At 41.5% G+C, this 19654-nt stretch overlaps 2 protein-coding genes across 3 annotated transcripts in view; one reads left to right on the top strand and one right to left on the bottom strand.

The window, feature by feature from the left end:
• Positions 1-19654, top strand: part of LOC308089392 (major facilitator superfamily domain-containing protein 6-A-like) — a 278032-nt gene that overhangs the window by 46592 nt on the left and 211786 nt on the right. The gene's annotated exons all lie outside the window — the stretch shown is intronic.
• LOC308088499 (uncharacterized protein) lies at positions 4854-18451 on the bottom strand. 2 transcript variants are annotated; one of them, XM_080432966.1, is made up of 3 exons: positions 18349-18451; positions 17834-18017; positions 4854-6956 (listed from the first exon to the last, which is right to left on the bottom strand). In XM_080432966.1, the coding sequence occupies exons 2-3, from the start codon at positions 18015-18017 to the stop codon at positions 5635-5637; spliced, it is 1506 nt and encodes a 501-aa protein (XP_080289092.1). In that variant the 5' UTR covers positions 18349-18451; the 3' UTR covers positions 4854-5634. The 2 variants fall into 2 exon arrangements, with proteins under 2 accessions (XP_080289092.1, XP_080289093.1); XM_080432967.1 differs by having other exon boundaries at positions 17834-18020; positions 18349-18439.

Genomic DNA, 19654 nt, shown 5'->3' with positions numbered 1-19654 from the left:
TACACATATATATATATATATATATATATATATATATATATATATATATATATATATATTACACGGCTACTTAATAAATAAATGAATAAATTGACCCAGAAGTATTTCTTTGCTTACGGCAAAGAAATACCCAAGTATTGGGCTGGGTGGAGCAGTTCGCCTCGGAAAACTAATTACAGTAGTCCATAAGGTAACCAGAAGACTCGCCCCAATTCTTTACCACCGGATTTGCGTATAATACCGCCAGATTTGCCCCGGGGTGACTGTGTTTTGGGGCGAGTGTTTTGTTATTCTTGCGTCGGTGCGCCACGATAAACAAGGAAGTGTAGTGGATCAAATAGAATCACTTTTCGGTTATTGCATTGTATATTTCTCACTTCAAATGTTTTCAAAAACATTCTTGAGAGCAACGTTTAGCTGTAAATGACATTCAACCAAGCTGTGTAATAAATTATATATATATATATATATATATATATATATATATGTCACAGTACGTTTGGAGAACCAGTACGATTGAAGACAGAGCGCTCGTTTTTAGGCACGGGGCTCCTTCGGGGCGATATATATATATATATTTGACTTTGACTTTATTAATTCATGCTTGCAGTGGAGCCAAGGCCCCACTGAAAAAACTGCAGAACTTTACATTTGATGCATAATAATAAAAATAGATTAAAAACACAAAATTATACATATATATATATATATACATATATATATAAATACAAATAACATCATCTAAATCAAAATCAGACCCAATACATTAACTTGTGAAAACAAAAGAAGACATAATCATTCAGATAACCAATCAGTAACTATACATGTGAGCACAATTTGATTTCAACCATACCATGATTTGGGCTTTGAGTGAAGCTAAACAGTCAAGTGTTATAATGGATGAAACAGCGGCTGCTTTTACAGTCATCTGTGGCTGGTTGGATGTGTGCCTCGGATGCATAACTTTACGCATTATGAGGGAGGGACACCGTGAGACATTTCCTTAATGTTAATGCGCCAAATAAAACAAATTAAATGGATTGTTCATCCAAATTCCCAAATTTCAAGTCTTTGAGGACAAGTCTTAAGTGAAGTCTGAAGTCGACTGAAGAATTGCGACTGAAGACCGAGTCTCAATCTATTCGCCATCTCTCCTTTTACATGTAGTAATGAATATATAAGGTTTTTTGTAAGATGTGTCAGCTCAGATTGCTCTTTAAAAAAGCATGTTACTGTTCAACTAGCATCTTACGAGTTGTACTTAGACCACCAAAACATTTGCTACAAACTACAAGTTATTACCCTGTGAGTCTTCATGTGTATCTTTAGAGAAAATCTTCGATTGAAGCTTTTTTCACAAATTGTACAAACAAATGGCTTTTCCCCTGTATGAATCCTCATGTGTCTTGTCAGACCTTCATTATGAGTAAATATTTTTCTACAAACCGTACAAGCAAACGGCTTTTCCCCTGTATGTATCCTCATGTGTTTTTTCAGATTTGCTTCAAGAGTAAAGCTTTTGCTACAGACTGTACAAACAGGGAGCTTTCCCCCTGTATGAATCTTCATGTGTTTTTTCAGCTGGTCATTAAGACCAAATATTTTGCTACAAAATGTACAAGCAAAGGGCATTTCCCCTGTATGGATCTTCTTATGTCTGCTCAGACTTCCTTTAAGAGTAAAGCTTTTGCTACAAATTGAACAAGCAAAAGGCCTCTCCTCTCCATGAATTGTCATGTGCTTTTGCAGGTGACCATTAAGACAAAATCTTTTGGTACAAAATGTGCAAGCAAATGGCTTTTCCCCTGTATGAATCCTCATGTGTCTGGTCAGACCTCCTGTCAGAGAAAAGGTTTTTCTACAAACAGCACAAGCAAAGGGCTTTTCCCCTGTATGAATCATCATGTGTGTTTTCAGTATTCCTTTTTTAGTAAAGCTTTTTCCACAAACTGTGCAAATAAATGTTTTTTCTCCTGTATGAACCCTCATGTGTCTTTTCAGAGATATTTTACGAGTATAGCTTTTGCTACAAACTGTACAATCAAAGGGCTTTATCCCTTTATGAATCATCATGTGTCTGTTCAAAACACCCTTGTGACCATAGACCTTGCCACAGTCTGTACAACTAAAATCTTTCTTTCCTGTCCGACTCCACGTGGATGGTGATTGTTTTGATGATTTCAGGTTCTGAGACAGCTTGTTGGTCAAAGACAAGCTTTGTTCTTCCACATGTTGAGTCTTGTGTGATTTCAGTGTGTTTAAAGCTGACTCATCACCCCTGGTCTCCCACTCGCCATCAATGTATTTAGTATTATATTCAGAAAGGTTTGGAGCCCAGTCATCACTGTCTTCAGTGTCAGATTCAGAACAGTGTGAAGAGTGGAGCTGGTCATTACTAGTTGGATGAGAACACACATAAGCTTGTGTTTTCATGTGTTCAGTTGAGGTGCTGGCTGGAGGCTCTGTCTTTCTGTTTTCATCATCATCTTCACTTTTCACTGTTAGTAATATAGCCTCCTCTGATCTTAAGAATACCTCCTCCTGTTCCTCTTTAATCTGTGCAGGTTCTAGTTTCACCTGGACCAGACTAGGACTCATCTCCTGTTGCTCCTCTCTTTTCACTGCTAGTAATATAGCCTCCTCTGATCTTAAAAATACCTCCTCCTGTTCCTCTTTAATCTGTGGAGGTTCTGGTTTCACCTGTACCAGACTAGGACTCATCTCCTGTTGCTCCTCTTTAATCTGTGAAGGTTCTAGTTTCACATGGATCAGACTGGGACTCATCTCCTGCTGTTCCTCTTTTATCTGTGGTGGGTCTAGTTTCAACTGGACCAGACTGGGACTGCTCTCCTGCTGATCAACCTCCTCTTTACACACAGGAAGGAATTGGATATCTAGAAGGAGGACAGAGGAGGGAACTTCAGAGAGAGCAACTCAATGTTTTCTGATGGATTCAATTCATTCTCCAACTTGTTGATTATTTAGCAATAATATTATATAATTGTTGTTGTTTTTTAATTGGGAAGCGGCACTTCTCAAAATGGTATTATATGTCTACCTGGTGAATTGAGTACATTGTATGCGTTGTATGTCTTACTAATGAATTGAGTACAATGGACCCCCGGGGCTTTTTGTGTTATCCTTTTAACATAGCTATTTGTTTTACTGTATTATCGTACAAACAAACAGACTTTTCAATAAAGTATTCAATCAGTCAATCAATGTACAGGAATTAGTGTTCACAGGTACTATACAAATGTACTGACCTTCAAATTAATAACAAATGTTTCTCCAGTACACAGTCTATTGCAGTGATTCTCAAATGTTTTAATTTCAAGACCAACCAGTTAAGTATGCATTAGGCCACAGGGCCCCGTAACACTGAGAATGTACAAAAGCAACCAAATTGACCCTTTGGAGTCCATTTGGTTCCTTTTGTACATTCTCAGAGTTGCAGGCCTGTAAGGGTCCATTTGCTTCGTAACTATACATCATTTAGATGGTGACCTACTGGAAGCCCTTCAAGGACCCCTGGGGTTCCCAATTTTAGAATCAATGATGTATTGTGACCCGCTAACTAGATTGCAATGCCTTAAGTGAAGAAGTTAATTCATTGTTAAACAGAATCTTCATTCATCTGAGTTCATCCCACGTAATATCAAATGTCTCCAAAAAGCCCTTATGGTTATTTGCAGGGTTAACAACCGTGCAAATGACATTTCCACGTGTGCATGGTTTGGCTCTGGTTGGCTAACCGTACTCAGCTTAAGTGTTCCAATATGAACATCTTAAAAACCCTATATGCTTCATTGACTGGGGACCAACAAGGCCCTTTACTTTGCCCCCTCTACACCACTTGAGCTGATATACAAGCTGCTCACAAGTCTGTAGAATTGCTATTTTTGCAGAAGGTTTGACTATTTTTGCTGAATGTCTGCTTATTATGACATACCCAGAATAGGAACTCTATGGTTCATGTGGTTAATGACAACGACATTCACTGATTGGTTTTAGGCCCACAAAACACAAAACAGATTTCTGAATATTTACTACTCCCAGTTGAGGAGAGACAATACACTTTCTACACTACAATATTTATAGACATCTTGTGTTATCACAAGGTTGATTATATACAGCTATTTTCCTCAATGTGGCCATTTCTTTGCTGTAGTTATTTGTGTGCCGCACGTACCGTGAGGTGTCACTTAAGTTGTAGTTTTAAAATGCAACCACGGGGTGACGCCGGCTTAGAGAGAGCAAACTGCTCGGGACAGTTAGTACACACACACACAGAAAAAAAATAGATTTTTACACTTTTAATTTAACTTTTTTACAACATTGACTAATATTCACATTTAGATATTCTGTTCAATTGCTTGATTGATTTAGTTTTTATTGACATTTGACAAAGAAAATGCATACACATGACCATATATTCATACATAGTACAAGGATACTTTTGACAGATGTGATGGCATCTGTCATCAATTGTTAGGGATACTTTTGTCTGTGAGGGTTTGTTAAGATTTGGGAAGTCAAGAGAACACGAACAACACAGACAGAAATTGAATGAGCTTGAGCGTGTGCCGTGTAGTAGCCGTAGGATAGCAGCCTATTGCTACATGCCGTGCCTGGAAGCATCCATGCCTGGAGGCTATGTGCCTGGGTCAATCCACTTCCAATAATTGGGCCCCTGTGTCTTTGGGATAATCCAAATTTTGACTGAGTTCTGATTGGCTCACAGTTTCATGACGCCTGCCGGCCAGACACATAAATAAACAGGCACTGGGGGGGTGGGGGTGCGTCCGTTGCCTCTTTTACCTCTTTTACCAATACACAAACCTGTTCGTAATCTACTATGACGGCTTTGACGATCGACATGTAGATTGTGATCGACTGGTTGCTTACCACTGCTCTAAAGCAAGAAGTACTATAAGAATATAGAGCTATTTAGCACATAGAGCCATTTAACACAAAATATCACTTAACTTATTGACTGCCACTGATGAGTACACTCGTCATTTGGCCAAGGTTCACAGTGACGAGTTGAAGAGTGTGGTGTTTTCAGTGGTTTATGCTGCTGTTCCGCAGCCTGTGAATCATGATGATGATGAAGACCGCAGCCAAAGATCACGTGATCACAACAAAATGGAGATGGTTTGGTGTAGTATTTTAGGATTTATAAAAGTCAAATGTTCAAAGTCACGCTTGTGTTGCTTTTTAGCGAAAACAAGCCATAGTCAACTGCCCCTAACTATTGAATGGATTATCCCGACGGCTCGCTTTTCCCCCCCCCAATTCTCCGAGACCCCCCTACGTCTTGAGGCGATCGCTGGGTGGATCGTTGTGAAGGATAATATTCTATGATTTTTCAAAGGTTAGTAAAAACTCTCGAAATCGCTGGCAAGGGCAGCTATAGACGATGTTTTAACACTGGCAGTTAAAGAGTTTGGCTATAAGCTGTACAAGCAATTTACCTTTCCTCTGTATGAATTCTTGTGCTTTTCTCAGAACACCCATGTGATCAGACTTGGCCACAACTGGTAGCTTTTCTTTCCTGTTCGAACAACGAGCTGAAATCATCTAAACAAACATCATCTACGAGGATTCAATGACAATCTTTGTCTTTCCATATTATTGCCCTGTATGAGTGCACTGCATGTGCACCTTTAGAGAGAATTTTCGATTGAAACTTTTTTCACAAACTGTACAAGCAAAGGGCTTTTCCCCCGTATGAATCATCATGTGTTTTTTCAGATCCTCACTATGAGTAAATCTTTTGGAACAAACTGTACAAGCAAAAGGCCTTTCACCTGTATGAATCCTCATGTGTCTTGGTAGATCTTCATTACGAGCAAATCGTTTGCCACAAACTGTACAAGCAAAGGGCTTTTCCCCTGTATGAATCCTCATGTGTTTTTTCAGACTTGCTGCAAGAGTAAACGTTTTGTTACAAACTGTACAAGTAGGGAGCTTTTCCCCAGTATGAATCCTCATGTGTTTTTTTAGATAGTCATTTAGACCAAAACTTTTGCTACAAAATGTACAATTAAAGGGTTTTTCCCCTGTATGAATTGTCATGTGTTTTTTCAAATTTCCTTTACAAGTAAAGCTTTTGGTACAAACTGCACAAGCAAATGGCCTTTCCCCTGTATGAATCCTCATGTGTCCTTTCAGAACACCCTTGCGATCACAGACCTTCCCACATTCTGTACAACAAAATGTTTTCTTTCCTGTTTGCCTCCTCATGGATGGTGTTTGTTTTGGTGATTTCAGCTTGTTGCTCAAAGACAATCTCTGTCCTTCCATATCCGTCTTGTGTGATTTCAGTGTGTTAAACTCATCATTGGACTCAACATCCCTGGTCTCCCACTCATCGCTGTCATCAGTGTCAGATTCAGAACAGTGTGAAGAGAGGAGCTGGTCATCACTAGTTGGTTGTGATGGTACCCAGTTCTCTATATAAGCTTGAGTTTTCATGTGTTCAGTTGAGGTGCTGGCTGTCTCTCTGTTTTCATTATCATCGTCACTTTTCACTGCTAGTAATGTCAACATTGACCCACCAGCCTCCTCTGGTGTCAGAAGTACCTCCTCCTGTTCCTCTTTAATCTGTGGAGGTTCTAGTTTCACCTGGACCAGACCGAGACTCGTCTCCTGCTGTTCCTCTTTAATCTGTGGAGGTTCTATTTTCACCTGGACCAGACTGGGACTCATTTCCTGCTGTTCCTCTTTAATCTGTGGAGATTCTACTTTCACCTGGACCAGACCGAGACTCGTCCCCTGCTGTTCCTCTTTAATCTGTGGAGGTTCTAGTTTCACCTGGACGAGACTGGGACTCATTTCCTGCTGTTCCTCTTTAATCTGTGGAGGTTCTACTTTCACCTGGACCAGACAGGGACTCCTCTCATGCTGTTCAGGGGAAACCGCCTCTTTATACTCAGGAGGGAATTGGAGATCTAGAAGGAGGACAGAGGAGGGCACTTCAGAGAGAGCAACTGAGTGGATCAAATTGATTATCCCACTTGTAATTTCTTATAAAGGTTTTGTAATATTTTATAATCGTCTTTTTAAAGCTTTGTCAAAATAGTTGTGTACAAAGTATGGAATAGCGTTCACATGTCCTATACCTGTACACTGGACTACATATCAGTAACCAGTGTTTACAATACATAGTCTATTGCAGTGGCTCTCAAACCTTTTTAAATTCAAGGACAATAGTGGTGTAAAGTAATAACTGTACTTTAGTTTTTTTGAGGATTTATACTATACTCAAGTTTTTATATGTATCATGACTTTTACTAAAATAACTTACAAATTAAAATCTGGAGAGGACGCACTGGATCCTATTTTTCTTTAACTAACTGCACCATTAATATTTGAACAAATAACACATCTTTCTCTACTATCAGGCACATTCCCTATTGCCTGGAAAACAGCCCATGTAACCCCCTGCATAAAAGAGGAGATAGAAGCGACTTAAATAATTGCAGACCGATTTCCGAGCTATCCTGCCTAGCTAAAATTATGGAATCTGTGGTAAATAACCAGGAAAAAAACATTTATCTCAAAACACTCTGTTCTAAGCCCACATCAATCCGGTTTTAGAGAAAAACACAGCACAATCTCAGCCACCACCTTAGTAGTAAATGACTTACTATCAGCCCTAGATAGCAAAAAGCTGCCCTGTTTGTAGACTTAAAAGCTTTTGACACTGTTCATCATTCCCTTCTGTTGCAGAGATTACACAGTATTGGCTTTGAAACAAATGTCTACAGTTGGTTCCAAAGCTACTTGTCTGAGAGACGTCAGTGTGTAAAAACGGGAAATACCCAGTCTGAGTTTTTAACAGTTACAAAAGGTGTCCCACAAGGATCAACATTGGGCCCAATCCTGTTTATTATCACATGAATAATATCACCTCTTTTTTAAGTAACTGTAGCTGTCATCTCTATGCGGATGACACAGCCATTTACTGTACTGCAGTCGCAATAGAAAATCTACAAGAACATCTACAACTTTCTTTTAATGTCCTACAGGATGCTCGTATTGGTCTCAGATTAATGCTGAACATCAGCAAAACTAAATTTATGTTGTTCTCCAGAGCCAAAAGAATTTCTTATAATGACCTTCACATATTTTCTATGAATGGAGCTGACATTGAAAGAGTCACAGAATATAAATACCTTGGTATTTGGATTGACGAGAGACTTACTTTTAAACACCATGTAGAGGTTCTTGCTGGTAAATTGCGACAGAAAATTGGTTTCTTACATAGAAACAGAGCCAGCTTTCCTATCATTAGCAGGAAGAGAGTTGTTGAGGCAGTGTTCTAGTCTGTCTTGGATCATGGGGACATAATCTACAGACATGCAGCAGCAGCTCCTCTTAAATCCCTACCACTCATCAATTAGATTCATCACGGGTGATAGTTAAACAAGGTTGGATGGTCCTCCCTGGCAGAGAGACGAAAACTGCACCGGCTGTTTTTGTATTAAGCCATACTTGGAGGAGATTGTCATAGCTACATCTCATCATTTCTGGAATGGGCCTCTGGACCCTCTCACACCCCGACTAAGTGTTTTCTCACATTCAAGGTGCCTAAGGTCCACTCTGAACTTGGTAAATCTGCTTTTAGCTTCTGTGGCCCAACCACATGGAATGACCTGCAGATTACTTTGCGGTTAATCTCTCAAGAACAGATTCAGAGCTTCGCAATCTGAATCTGTCGGGACGGTCATTCAGAACGTGTGCACATTGGCCTACAAGTGGCCTACAAGTGGGCAGGCCTTAGATCCGGAGGCAAGCCACGCTTTAACCAATCAAAGCCGCTCCAGTCTCCACGGACTTTATAGGTCTGCGAGGCGGAACATATGGTCCACGGCCCGGACAGACACAAATAGTGCACAGCGCACATCAAGATTTCATTAAAATGTCTCCGTAATCCACACAAGTATGTTTATAAATATATAATAATATTTTATCTATGGCCACCGCACTGACGGTCCCGTTTTTCTCCATCGCGCCAACCGTTGGTAACTGGTGTGGTTGTCTGTCTGTGAGAATGATCTCCCCGGCGTCTGTCTCTGCACGGTAACGTTACATCGCGATCTAAATTTAACTCCACGAGGGTACAGATGGAACCAAATGGATCCGTGGACCCTCTCTCTCTCGGACTAACAAAAACAGCCAAAATGTCTCTTTTAAGCCACCCGCTCATATTGAACATAATTCCTAAGTAAATTGTTTATGAACAGAGCTAAATCAGTTTGTGTGCCTCAGCCTCAGCATAAAATAGTCATATTTTTTGGTTGCCCATAGTGTTCCGTGGTGGAAGAAATGTTATCTAGTCGGAATGAAAACATAGGTGCAGGAAGTGGAGGGCTGAGGGCATGGACCAAACCCCGGTTTCCAGTCAGCGTAGGTCTAGTTAATCATTACCCCCAGAGTCAAATGCAAAAGTGAAAAACGCTGGGGGAGCTGTTTTTCCTTTTTATTTGATGATGGTTTCCCAGATTGCTTTGCGGTTAACCACTCTGGTACCGTTGAGTCATTTTAGAACCCTGCAATGTGTAATTGTTTTTAGAATTTTGTTTTAAATTTGTCTTGGTTTCTATTTATAACTTCTGTATGCCTTTTATTTTCTGAAATTCCTAAATGTAATTTATTTTCAACAGTGATGTTGTTGAATGCATTGTATTGTATTACTCGACGACACTGCAAATGAGTTGAACTACTCTTATTATGACTTTCGATGGCATCAAATCATTGGCTTAGGAATGCGACAAAAACGAAACATTCTCCATAAATTCCAGGCTTCATGGGGCGTGTAATTGATAGACATGTTTTGGGTGAACTACTCCTTTAAGCCAATTTTAATATAATAACAATAAAACTTTATTTGTATAGCACCTTTCATGACATGACATGCAGCTCAAAGTGCTTTACAGAGCAAGAATACAATTACAGTTACAAATAATTTAACAATAAAGCAAATAAGAAAAGCAGAAGCATAAAACAACAATAAAATAATAGCAAAGGGCAGTGAATCAGGCAATACAGTGAGGACATGTACAACACACAGAGATTTAAAAATCAACCAAAAAATCAGCTAAAAGCAAAAGTGAAGAAGTATGTCTTGAGCAGTGCTTTAAAGCTATCCACAGAGGCTGCCTGTCTTAGGTGTAATGGGAGTTTATTCCACGCTGTCGGTCCGTAGAAGCAAAATGCTGCTTCACCGTGTTTTTTATGTGTCATTGTAGGCACCTCGAGCAGGTCAGCACTTGAAGACCTGAGGGGGGCGGTTTGGAACATATCTCTCTAGGCAGTCATAGAGGTAGGAAGGTGCCAGACCATTTAGAGCGTTATAAACTAGTAAATAATTTTTAAATCAATCCTAAAAACAACCGGGAGCCAGTGTAGTGAAGCTAGAACTGGAGTAATATGTTCTCTCATCTTAGTTTTAGTTAAAACTCTGGCTGCCGCATTTTGATCAAGTTGTAATCTGTCAGTTGTTTTCTTTGGCAGGCCAGAGTAAAGTGCATTGCAGTAATCAAGCCGAGAGAAAACAAAAGCGTGGATCAACGTTTTTGCATCGTCCAACGACAGATAGGCTCTGATTCGCGCAATATTTCTAAGATGAAAGAAAGCAATCTTGGTAACATGATTAATGTGTGCATTAAAATTCAATTCAGAATCAATAATGACCCCCAGGTTCTTTACTGTAGTGTTACTTTCTACAGTCAGGTTACCAAGTCTACTTATTATTGATTCTAGGATTTTATTGTTTAACAGTGTGTTGTGTCTGTGTCTTTTGTTTATATATGCTGAAATGACACCAACAGAGTGGCACTATAATTTTGTCGGATGCTTGCATACAATGACAATTTATAAAAAGTGATCCGGATTCCAATTGTAAGCACCTGATTCGAAACCCCAACTCACAACTCACACATACACATACACAGGTGTTCTCAAAGCCCAGTGTTTGCAGTCAACAGGCTGGTTGAGGAAAAGTCGGCATATAGCATTTTTTGAATGTTCAATGTCTCCCAAATAAGAATCCATCGTATGCCGGTGAAAAAAGGGTCCCAATTCCTCTGCCAACATGGTGATGTTTAGGTGCTGTTTTTGTTAGTATGTTTGTCTCTCTCTGTGTTTGCAGAAAGAAATACAGGACAGATTTTAATAAACCTTTGTGGATGGATTTAACATAGGCCTGGGACAATGAACCCATCACCTTTCCACACCCACTGGCTACAAGGGGGCAAGGCAATGGGCGTGGCGCCTTGGGTCATTGTCCAGCGCTTCTGTGACCGTGTTTCTCAGTGGATTTCTCATCTATAAAGGTTAAATAACAAATTGAGCCCCCATGCCCCTCCCAGAAATGTGGGCAAAATTTGTGAGAGCCCCATATGCACATTTGAACATGCACATTAAAAAATATCACTTAACCCCAAATAAATGTAAACAAAATACAAATTTCAATTGATTCTGGTACCTCTAGGTATGCTTAAGAACATATAAAAAATCTAGGACAATCAAACGTCTGGAAAGTCGTCATTCTCAAGATGGTGTCCAAGATAGCTGCCAGGTGCATATAATAGCTATATTTTAATTACTATTCAACCTAGAAAGGTGGTTTTAGTGTCTAACCCTAAGTTTTAGGGCCCAGGGAATGCGACTGAATCAGTGAAATGACCATCAGTTATTTATTTATAGCCAAATCAAAGATGGTGTGCATCACATGGTGTAAAAGCAACAAATTAACCTAATTTTTATTGAAAATGAACACAAGCGTCGCATTTAATGTAAAAAGAAGCATGCACATCTACTATTCATTAGTATACTTACTATAACCACAGAGTAGTCAAGTAATCGAGTAAACCAGGTGTACCTACCAATTTTAGGCACTCGTTGTGTTATACAGTCACTCTTCACTGCCATCATCCACAGAGGAGTCGAACAACACACTTGTGTGGATTGTCACATTCCTCAACTTGACACAGTCCACAGACCCTCATGGCATCTGCTTTTCCCATCCAGACCATGATCTGGTAGCATGCTCTACTACTAGTTTGGTAGTGACAACCTTCTTGCTGAAAGTGTTATTTTGCATCGTTTCCACCAAAGAAGACAGCCATTATTTGGTACGCAAGGTCATAATTCACATCTTTGGTTTGGGACAGTGAATGCGTTGGCACTAGGGGAAAGTGGGACACCTGGTTAATACTGCAGGGGAAATTACATTTTACATTGCCGGCGCCGGGAATCAAACTTGCAACCCTCTGTTTCCCAGGCGGCCTCTCTACCCATTCAGCTATGGCCGCCCACATGAACATCAGAAGACCAATTACAGTATGGCTGAATATAAGCTGAGAACACGTCATGTCAGAGGATTTCTTTTAAGTGGTTGATGTCATACACTTTAAAACGGCTTTGGACAACAGAACATAGGCTACTATACTCTACTGTTTTCCACCATGAGCTGGTAAGAGGAGACCCCGTCCTTCAGTCTTGTGGGCGGACATAGCTAAATGGGTAGAGAGGCCGCCTGGGAAACCGAAGGTCTCAGGTTCGATGAGCAAGACATGCTCATAACCATAACTGTTCCTCCCTGAGCATTCCCCTTGTGCCAACGCATCCATTGTCCCAAACCAGACCGCAGAGGTGATTGATGTCTGAGGTGAGATGGCTTTCACCGAGGACGGTCGCACCTTTTATCCGCTCCTGGATTCTACCCCGCGCTCTATTCTTCAACGGCGAAAACAACACCTTCGCCTCAAGAAGATCATCACTGCCAGCAACAATCTGGTGCTGTTCTACGCTGCTATTTTGCAGGGATTAATATTCATCGAGTCCCACAATGTGCAGCTTCAACGGAGAGCGAATCCAAACGGAGATTTACCGCAAGACGCGGCGACGTTACTTTTTAAAGTGGTCGGCGCAAGTAAATCGGTACAAACACGGAGAAGGACACCAAACCAGCTGGACGGCCTTACAGTAAGAAAGATTATTTGGTTGAGTTTATTGTTGTCGGGAAATGTACACCCTAATCCCGGCCCACCGACCGTGAAGAGCACGGAGACTCGCTATGATCACAACTTCAACGGCCTAAGCAACTTCACAGCTGATTTCGAACGCGACGAAGGCGCCCGACAGGGTCCGGTCCACAACATGCAGACAAATAACTTTGTTTGGCAACGGCCCACCTCACCTGTTAAGAATGAACCCCAGCAAAGAGCTGGAGAAACAAGGATGGATTATTTGTCCCGGTTGACATCCATGCTGGCTCCAAGTCCTGCATTCTCAAGCAGACGACCACCGCCTGAGGGAATGTGGCCGATGACGAGACAAGGGCTTCCCCAACAGCAGCGTCACCAAGAGGAGTTCCTCATGCGCCACACGGGCCCAAGACAACCACAGGGTATCTCCCAGAGAAAAGCACAAGAAAACTGTTTTTTCCCCTGTTTCTACCATCTCCTGGCACCACCGCTTGGCGTCGACGCGGGACAATAGCTTCACCCCTCCCCCAGCCCCGCCCCCACCCCCACCCCCCCCTCCCCCTCCCCCTCCCCCTCCTCCACCACCACCACCAGTCGACACCAGGACAACCGCATGGTATCCCACCGAGAGGAATGCTGGGAAACGGAGTTCCTTTCCCTGTTCTCCAAGCGGTCACTGGACAACTACATGGTTTTCCCCTGTGGGATCGGCGTGGAAACAGAGAGCTTTCCATTTTCCCAAACAGTCCTTTGCCTGTGGGAATTTGGCCGAGGTCGACACAAGGGTTTCCCCACACCACCCCTCCCCCACATCCACCACCCCCACCCCCCCTCCCCCACGGCAGATCTAAGGAAGGATATGCGGCCTCAAATCACCTCCACACACCCCCCCCCCCGCGGACATCACAAAGTCCGAGTCAGAAATCTACGAAATGTAGTTACTAAATTGATCAGAAATGCCAAAAAGAATTTCTTAAATGAGAACATAGAGGCAAACAAAAGCCACCCACAAAAACTGTGGGAGGCACTAAAACAATTAGGCTGCAACGGAAAAATTCAGACTAAATCTACAAACATTTGCATTATTTCAAGTGGCTCGCTCACTACCGACAAGCAATTGGTAGTGGACTGTTTTAACAGTTTCTCCACCACAGTTGCAACCCAGTTGGTAAGCAAACTCCCTCAGCATTCAGGTCTGTATGGCCCCGACCACATTCAAGCTCACTATGAGAAACTAGGGGCTAAAAAAGATTCCTTCTTTTTCAAACCTGTATTGACTGATGATGTGCAAAACAAACTCCTCGCCCTACAGCCTAACAAGGCCACCGGCCTTGACAACATCCCCACCAGATTCCTCAGAGACGCAGCGGTCTCCATTGCTCCCATAGTAGCCCACATTACAAACTTATCCATCAGTCAGTGTCACGTCCCACAAGAATTCAAGTTGGCAAGAGTAATCCCTCTATTTAAAAAAGGAAGCAAACTAGATCCTGGCAACTATAGGCCTGTTTCCATCCTTTGTTCCATCTCAAAGGTTATAGAGCGATCAATCCAAGAACAAATCAACAGCTACCTCAGCGAGCGTAAACTGTTGTTTGAATTCCAATCAGGCTTCAGAACATCCCACTCCACTGACACATGCCTACTATATTTGACCGACTACATCAAACGTGAGGTAGACTCGGGCAAATACTGTGGCATGGTCATGCTGGACCTCCAAAAGGCGTTTGACACTGTAAACCACGCAATTCTACTTGATAAGCTGAGGGCGATTGGTTTTGATTGCACATCACTAAATTGGATGAGATCTTACTTGGAGGGTAGAGAACAAGTGGTTGACATCAACGGAACCATGTCCTCATCCCTCCCGGTGAGCTGCGGGGTTCCTCAAGGCAGCATTCTAGGGCCGTTACTGTTCCTTCTATACATTAACGACATGAATGCTGCCTGTAACTGCAAACTGTTCCTGTTCGCTGATGACTCGGCACTCCTGATATCGGGTGAGGACAAGTTGCAAGTTGAGGAAGCTCTCAGCTCTGAACTCTCAAAAATCCGTACCTGGCTTACTGATAACAAACTGTCTCTACACCTTGGGAAAACTGAATCCATCCTATTTGGGACCAAACATTCCCTCAGTAAAATGAAGGTAGTTGACTTCAAGGTCAAAGTCGATGACACAATCATCACTAGCAAAGAAGAGATTACCTATTTGGGATGTATTCTTGACAAATACCTGACAGGTGAAAGCATGGCAGCAAAGGTGGTCAAAGGAGTAAACCAGAGAACCAGATTTATGGGCAGAGTTTCCTCTTTTGTCAACCCTCAGGCCCTCAGGACCCTCTCAGGGGCCCTGATTCAGCCCCTTTTTGACTATGCTAGCTCCTCTTGGTACTCCTACACCTCAGTGTCACTGAAGACTAAGCTTCAAACCTCCCAAAACAAACTGATCCGACTACTTCTCGGACTGGGGCCCATGACCCACCTCTCTCCCACTCACTTTGCCAGCCTAGGCTGGCTCAGGGTGGAAGACAGGGTTAAACAACTAAAAATGGGTCTGGTCTTCAAAATTGTAAATGCAGATTTGCCCGATATGCCCCCTATACCCGCATATCTGTATAAATAACTCGAAAAAGTTAGTGACACCCACAGCCACGAAACTAGAGGGAGCGTAAACAACAATCTGGCACCACCCACCCATAAATCAAACATGGGCAAATTCTCCTTCTATAGCACAGCCACCAAGGAATGGAATAGTCTAACCCCATCCCTCAAAAAATGCAGTTCGCTGGGCTCATTCAAAACAGCCCTAAAAACCCATCTTTCTGGAGGCCGAAAGAGGAGCTAGTACCAGTTTCCCTGTAGACAGACGACCCCCCCCCCCCCTCCTCTTTTTTGTACATATTTTGTATTTCCTCATGCTTTTTTTGTATATAATTTATATTTTTCCATGCTCCCCCCCCCCTTTTTTGTACATATATTTTTTAAATGCTTTTTTTTGTACATAGTGGTATTTTTTCTGTATTATCTGTATTTTCATGTTGATTTTTTAACTGTTAGGTTGCTACTATATATGTCTATGAAATTAACTCAAGGACCCCAACGGAAACAAGTCCGCAAGGACTTTTTTGGCCGGACCTTTTAGACAAAAGCATTATAAATGTAACTGTGTTGTTTTACATTCTTTTGCCTAATAAAAATTTCAATCAATCAATCTTTGGTGGAGATTCCCTCACATTATGCAATAAAACCTTTAGCAAGAAGGTTTCCGCAGCTTCGTCGCTTGAATACTGACTGTAGAACACAACAAGAGTCTAATGGGCTGGTAAACGTGGTTTACTCGACTACTTTTTCGTTAGTTAAGTAAGGTTATGAGTAATAGATACATACTTCCTAAAAAAAAAAGTACATTAAATGTGACAGTTTTTGTGTTAATTTTCAATTAAAAAGGTACATTTGTTGTTTTTATGCAATTTATTACAATAGGACATGACCTTGGGATGGATGCCATCCGTGGATTTGGCAATGAATGAATAACTGATGGCAATTTCAATGATTCAGTCACATTCCCTGAGCCCCACCAAAAGACACCAAAACCACCTTTCTGGGTTATACAGTATAGTAATAGATATTTTAAGCTCCATCTTGAAAATTACAGTTTGATTTTCCTAGATTTTTTGCATGTTCTTAAGCACACCTACTGTAGATACCAGAAACCTTTTGTATCAGTTTATTTGGGTTTAAGTGATATTACATTTGCTCATTATGCTAATTACTCAATGTATGACAAAACGGTGACTCGCAGCTCTCGGCATATGGCAGAAATGGATTCAGCACATGAACATCATATAGAAACAATAAATTAAGTACTTTTCCTTAAAATGCCTACCATGTCATTTCCTAAAGTTTCCTCAAACAGCACCAACAGCAAACAAAACAGACAGCGCTGTTGGGGCACCGGCACCAGTGGTCACTGCTAGAGGTCATCAATATGTCCGTACACGGACGATGTGTCCGTGGCAAGGCTTGGCCTCGTCCAGCAAGACTTGGCCTCGTCCGTGGCAAATTTTAGATTTAGTTTTTAAACATTATAATATTCTTAGTTTGATCATAAGACCCAATTACTGAATGTCAGTTTTCTTCAGAATATGTCTGACACTGATTTACTATGACACTATGTATGGCATATTAAGTGGCCACTAGGACAGTGGTTCTCGAACGTTTTATATTCAAGTAACTCTGAGAGTGTAGAAATGGAACCCAATGGAACCCATTTGGTTCCATTTGTACACTCTCAGAATTACATATCTTTAATTGTAATTTAGGGCTATAGCTCTTTATAAGTTGTCTACTCATTTTGTATGTCCATGACAAAAGAAAATTGACAAAAATGTCCACCACAAGCCAGTCAGCTGTGGCGTGCTAGTCGGGCACCAGAGGTCCAGATGAACAAAACACTAACATATATTCAGTCATGGAAAAGCTAAATTAAATTACTGCATTGATAAGCAAAATGAAATGACCCATTGTTAATCCAGCAACAGCGTCTTTCTTCCAACCCCGAGAAAGACATTCAAGTTTTTGATTGTGACCCACTTAAATATCAAATGTTCATGAAATCATTCGAACACAGTATTGAAAGTAAGAACACAAATCCTACCCAATTTCACCACAATGTGTGTGTGTGTGTGTGTGTGTGTGTGTGTGTGTGTGTGTGTGTGTGTGTGTGTGTGTGTGTGTGTGTGTGTGTGTGTGTGTGTGTGTGTGTGTGTGTGTGTGTGTGTGTGTGTGTGTGTGTGTGTGTGTGTGTGCGTGTGTGTGTGTTTTATACTCACAGCCTTTCTCAGTGTGAGTACAGTGGTTGTCGTCCTCAAAGGTGGAGATGGGAGGAGTGCAGGCAGCAGTCCTCCAGGGGGCAGCAGAGCTCAGGTCCTGACTCAGGTCTGCTGAGTCATAGGAATGCATGTGCTGCTGAGGCCACATGCTGTGACTGGACAGATGACCATCACTGGTAGGCATCTGCTTTGTACACACACACACACACACACACACACACACACACACACACACACACACACACACACACACACACACACACACACACACACACACACACACACACACAGTAACAGAGTTAACATACTAGTCAAGGCAATTTAGCTTGTAGAACGGGAAAGTCGCAGATTTGACGATGTCTTTTGCTAGGCAATGCTGAATCTCAGTCTTAAAGCAACAGTACAACAGTACCATAATTGCATTTACCAGTGACCATGCAAATTGTGTTAATAGTTGGAACTTGGGACCAATTCTAATTAAATAGGATTTATGTAATATAAATTATTTGGATAACCTCTGTTTCACTGGCATGAGCAGTCACTTTACTGTCACTGTGATCCTCCAGGCCATGGGGGGAGGCAATATCTTCTCCTCCTCCTGTGAAGGTCTCCCGGCCAGTCTCTCTGGTCTCCACAGCCCCACGATGCATCTCTGCAGCTCCCTCCACCTTCTCAATCAGGAGTTCACTCTCACCCTGGTCCTCATCTGCTGACTGATAAGAGAGACACATTAGACATGGAATGGACCCAGAACATTCAATATTATATTGCTGCTGTCTTGTCTGATACCATGACATATGTAGGATTGATCTGTTTAATAAAATAAAAAACAAGCCTTCCAAGTAACTGCTCCGTACAAATTGTATATACAAATAACAGACATACTGTAAGTGGAACACTCCTAGATACAGGTTCAATGTCAACTACATTTGAAAGCAAATGCCAGTGCATATCCCATATCCATGTTTATTACACGGCTTGGTTGAATGCTTGATTCCGATTGGTCAATCACTGAATTCAGCGGTGTGTTATTTCCGGATAATGACCGCTGAGCTCAATAATAGACCTCTGTCTAATCAAAGGCTCAGAGCACAGGCTGTGCTGTTTGATTTTGTGCCATATCCAACATGGCAGCCATGTAAACAAACGCACAATGTCATTTACAGCTAAACATTGCTCCCAAGAATGTTTTTGAAAACATTTGTGAGAAATAGACAATGCAATAACCAAAAATGTATTCTATTTCATCAACACTTCCTGTTGTTTTCCGAGGTGACCGTCACTTAAAAAAAATAAATGGGGTCATTTTGTCGTCTACTCAGGCTTTTGGGAGCACCCCGGACCATTTTTAAGTTGCTTGATACAGTATTTAGATAGTTGATATTCATTTTATCAGACATGCCCCCTTCCTATATGTAACCAGGTAGACCTGTTACTATGGCAGCATCAGCCAGGTGCTCCTTGTTTCAAATTAAGGGTGGGGTTTATTGTCACAGGAGATAAAAGGGCTGGGCTGCTTTCATTCAGGAGATCCCCTAGCTTGCTGTAAGGTTGGTGTACCTGAGGAGGACAAGAGCTGGAAGGCATGGCTTTTCTAAATGTATCGGCATATAGGCCGCCTGGTGAATTAGTAAGTATGGTACTTATTCCATGCAGCTGTGCTCCTTCTCCTCCTCTGTTACGCCAGCCCAATATATGGTATTGTATGTGTTGGTTATTTATATGATTGTTGGGTTTTAGTCCAGTGTGCATTTCACAAGCTTGAATATTTATGTTCGTGAAGGATGTTTATGAAGGGAAAAGAATAAACAGTCTTTTCAA

The sequence above is a fragment of the Gymnoscopelus braueri genome, assembly GCF_963280865.1.
Source record: "Gymnoscopelus braueri genome assembly, chromosome: 7".
Classification (NCBI taxonomy): Eukaryota; Metazoa; Chordata; class Actinopteri; order Myctophiformes; family Myctophidae; genus Gymnoscopelus; species Gymnoscopelus braueri.
This window is presented reverse-complemented; position numbering and strand designations above follow the sequence as displayed.

What these genes read in the sequence shown, in the direction of transcription:
- LOC308088499 (XM_080432966.1), bottom strand. Translation starts at nt 18,017, where the DNA reads ATGCCTACCAGTGATGGTCATCTGTCCAGTCACAGCATGTGGCCTCAG. An exon ending in TACTCACACTGAGAAAGGCT is followed by an intron (nt 6,957 to 17,833) that starts GTGAGTATAAAA and finishes TCCTCCTTCTAG; the next exon opens with ATCTCCAATTCCCTCCTGAG.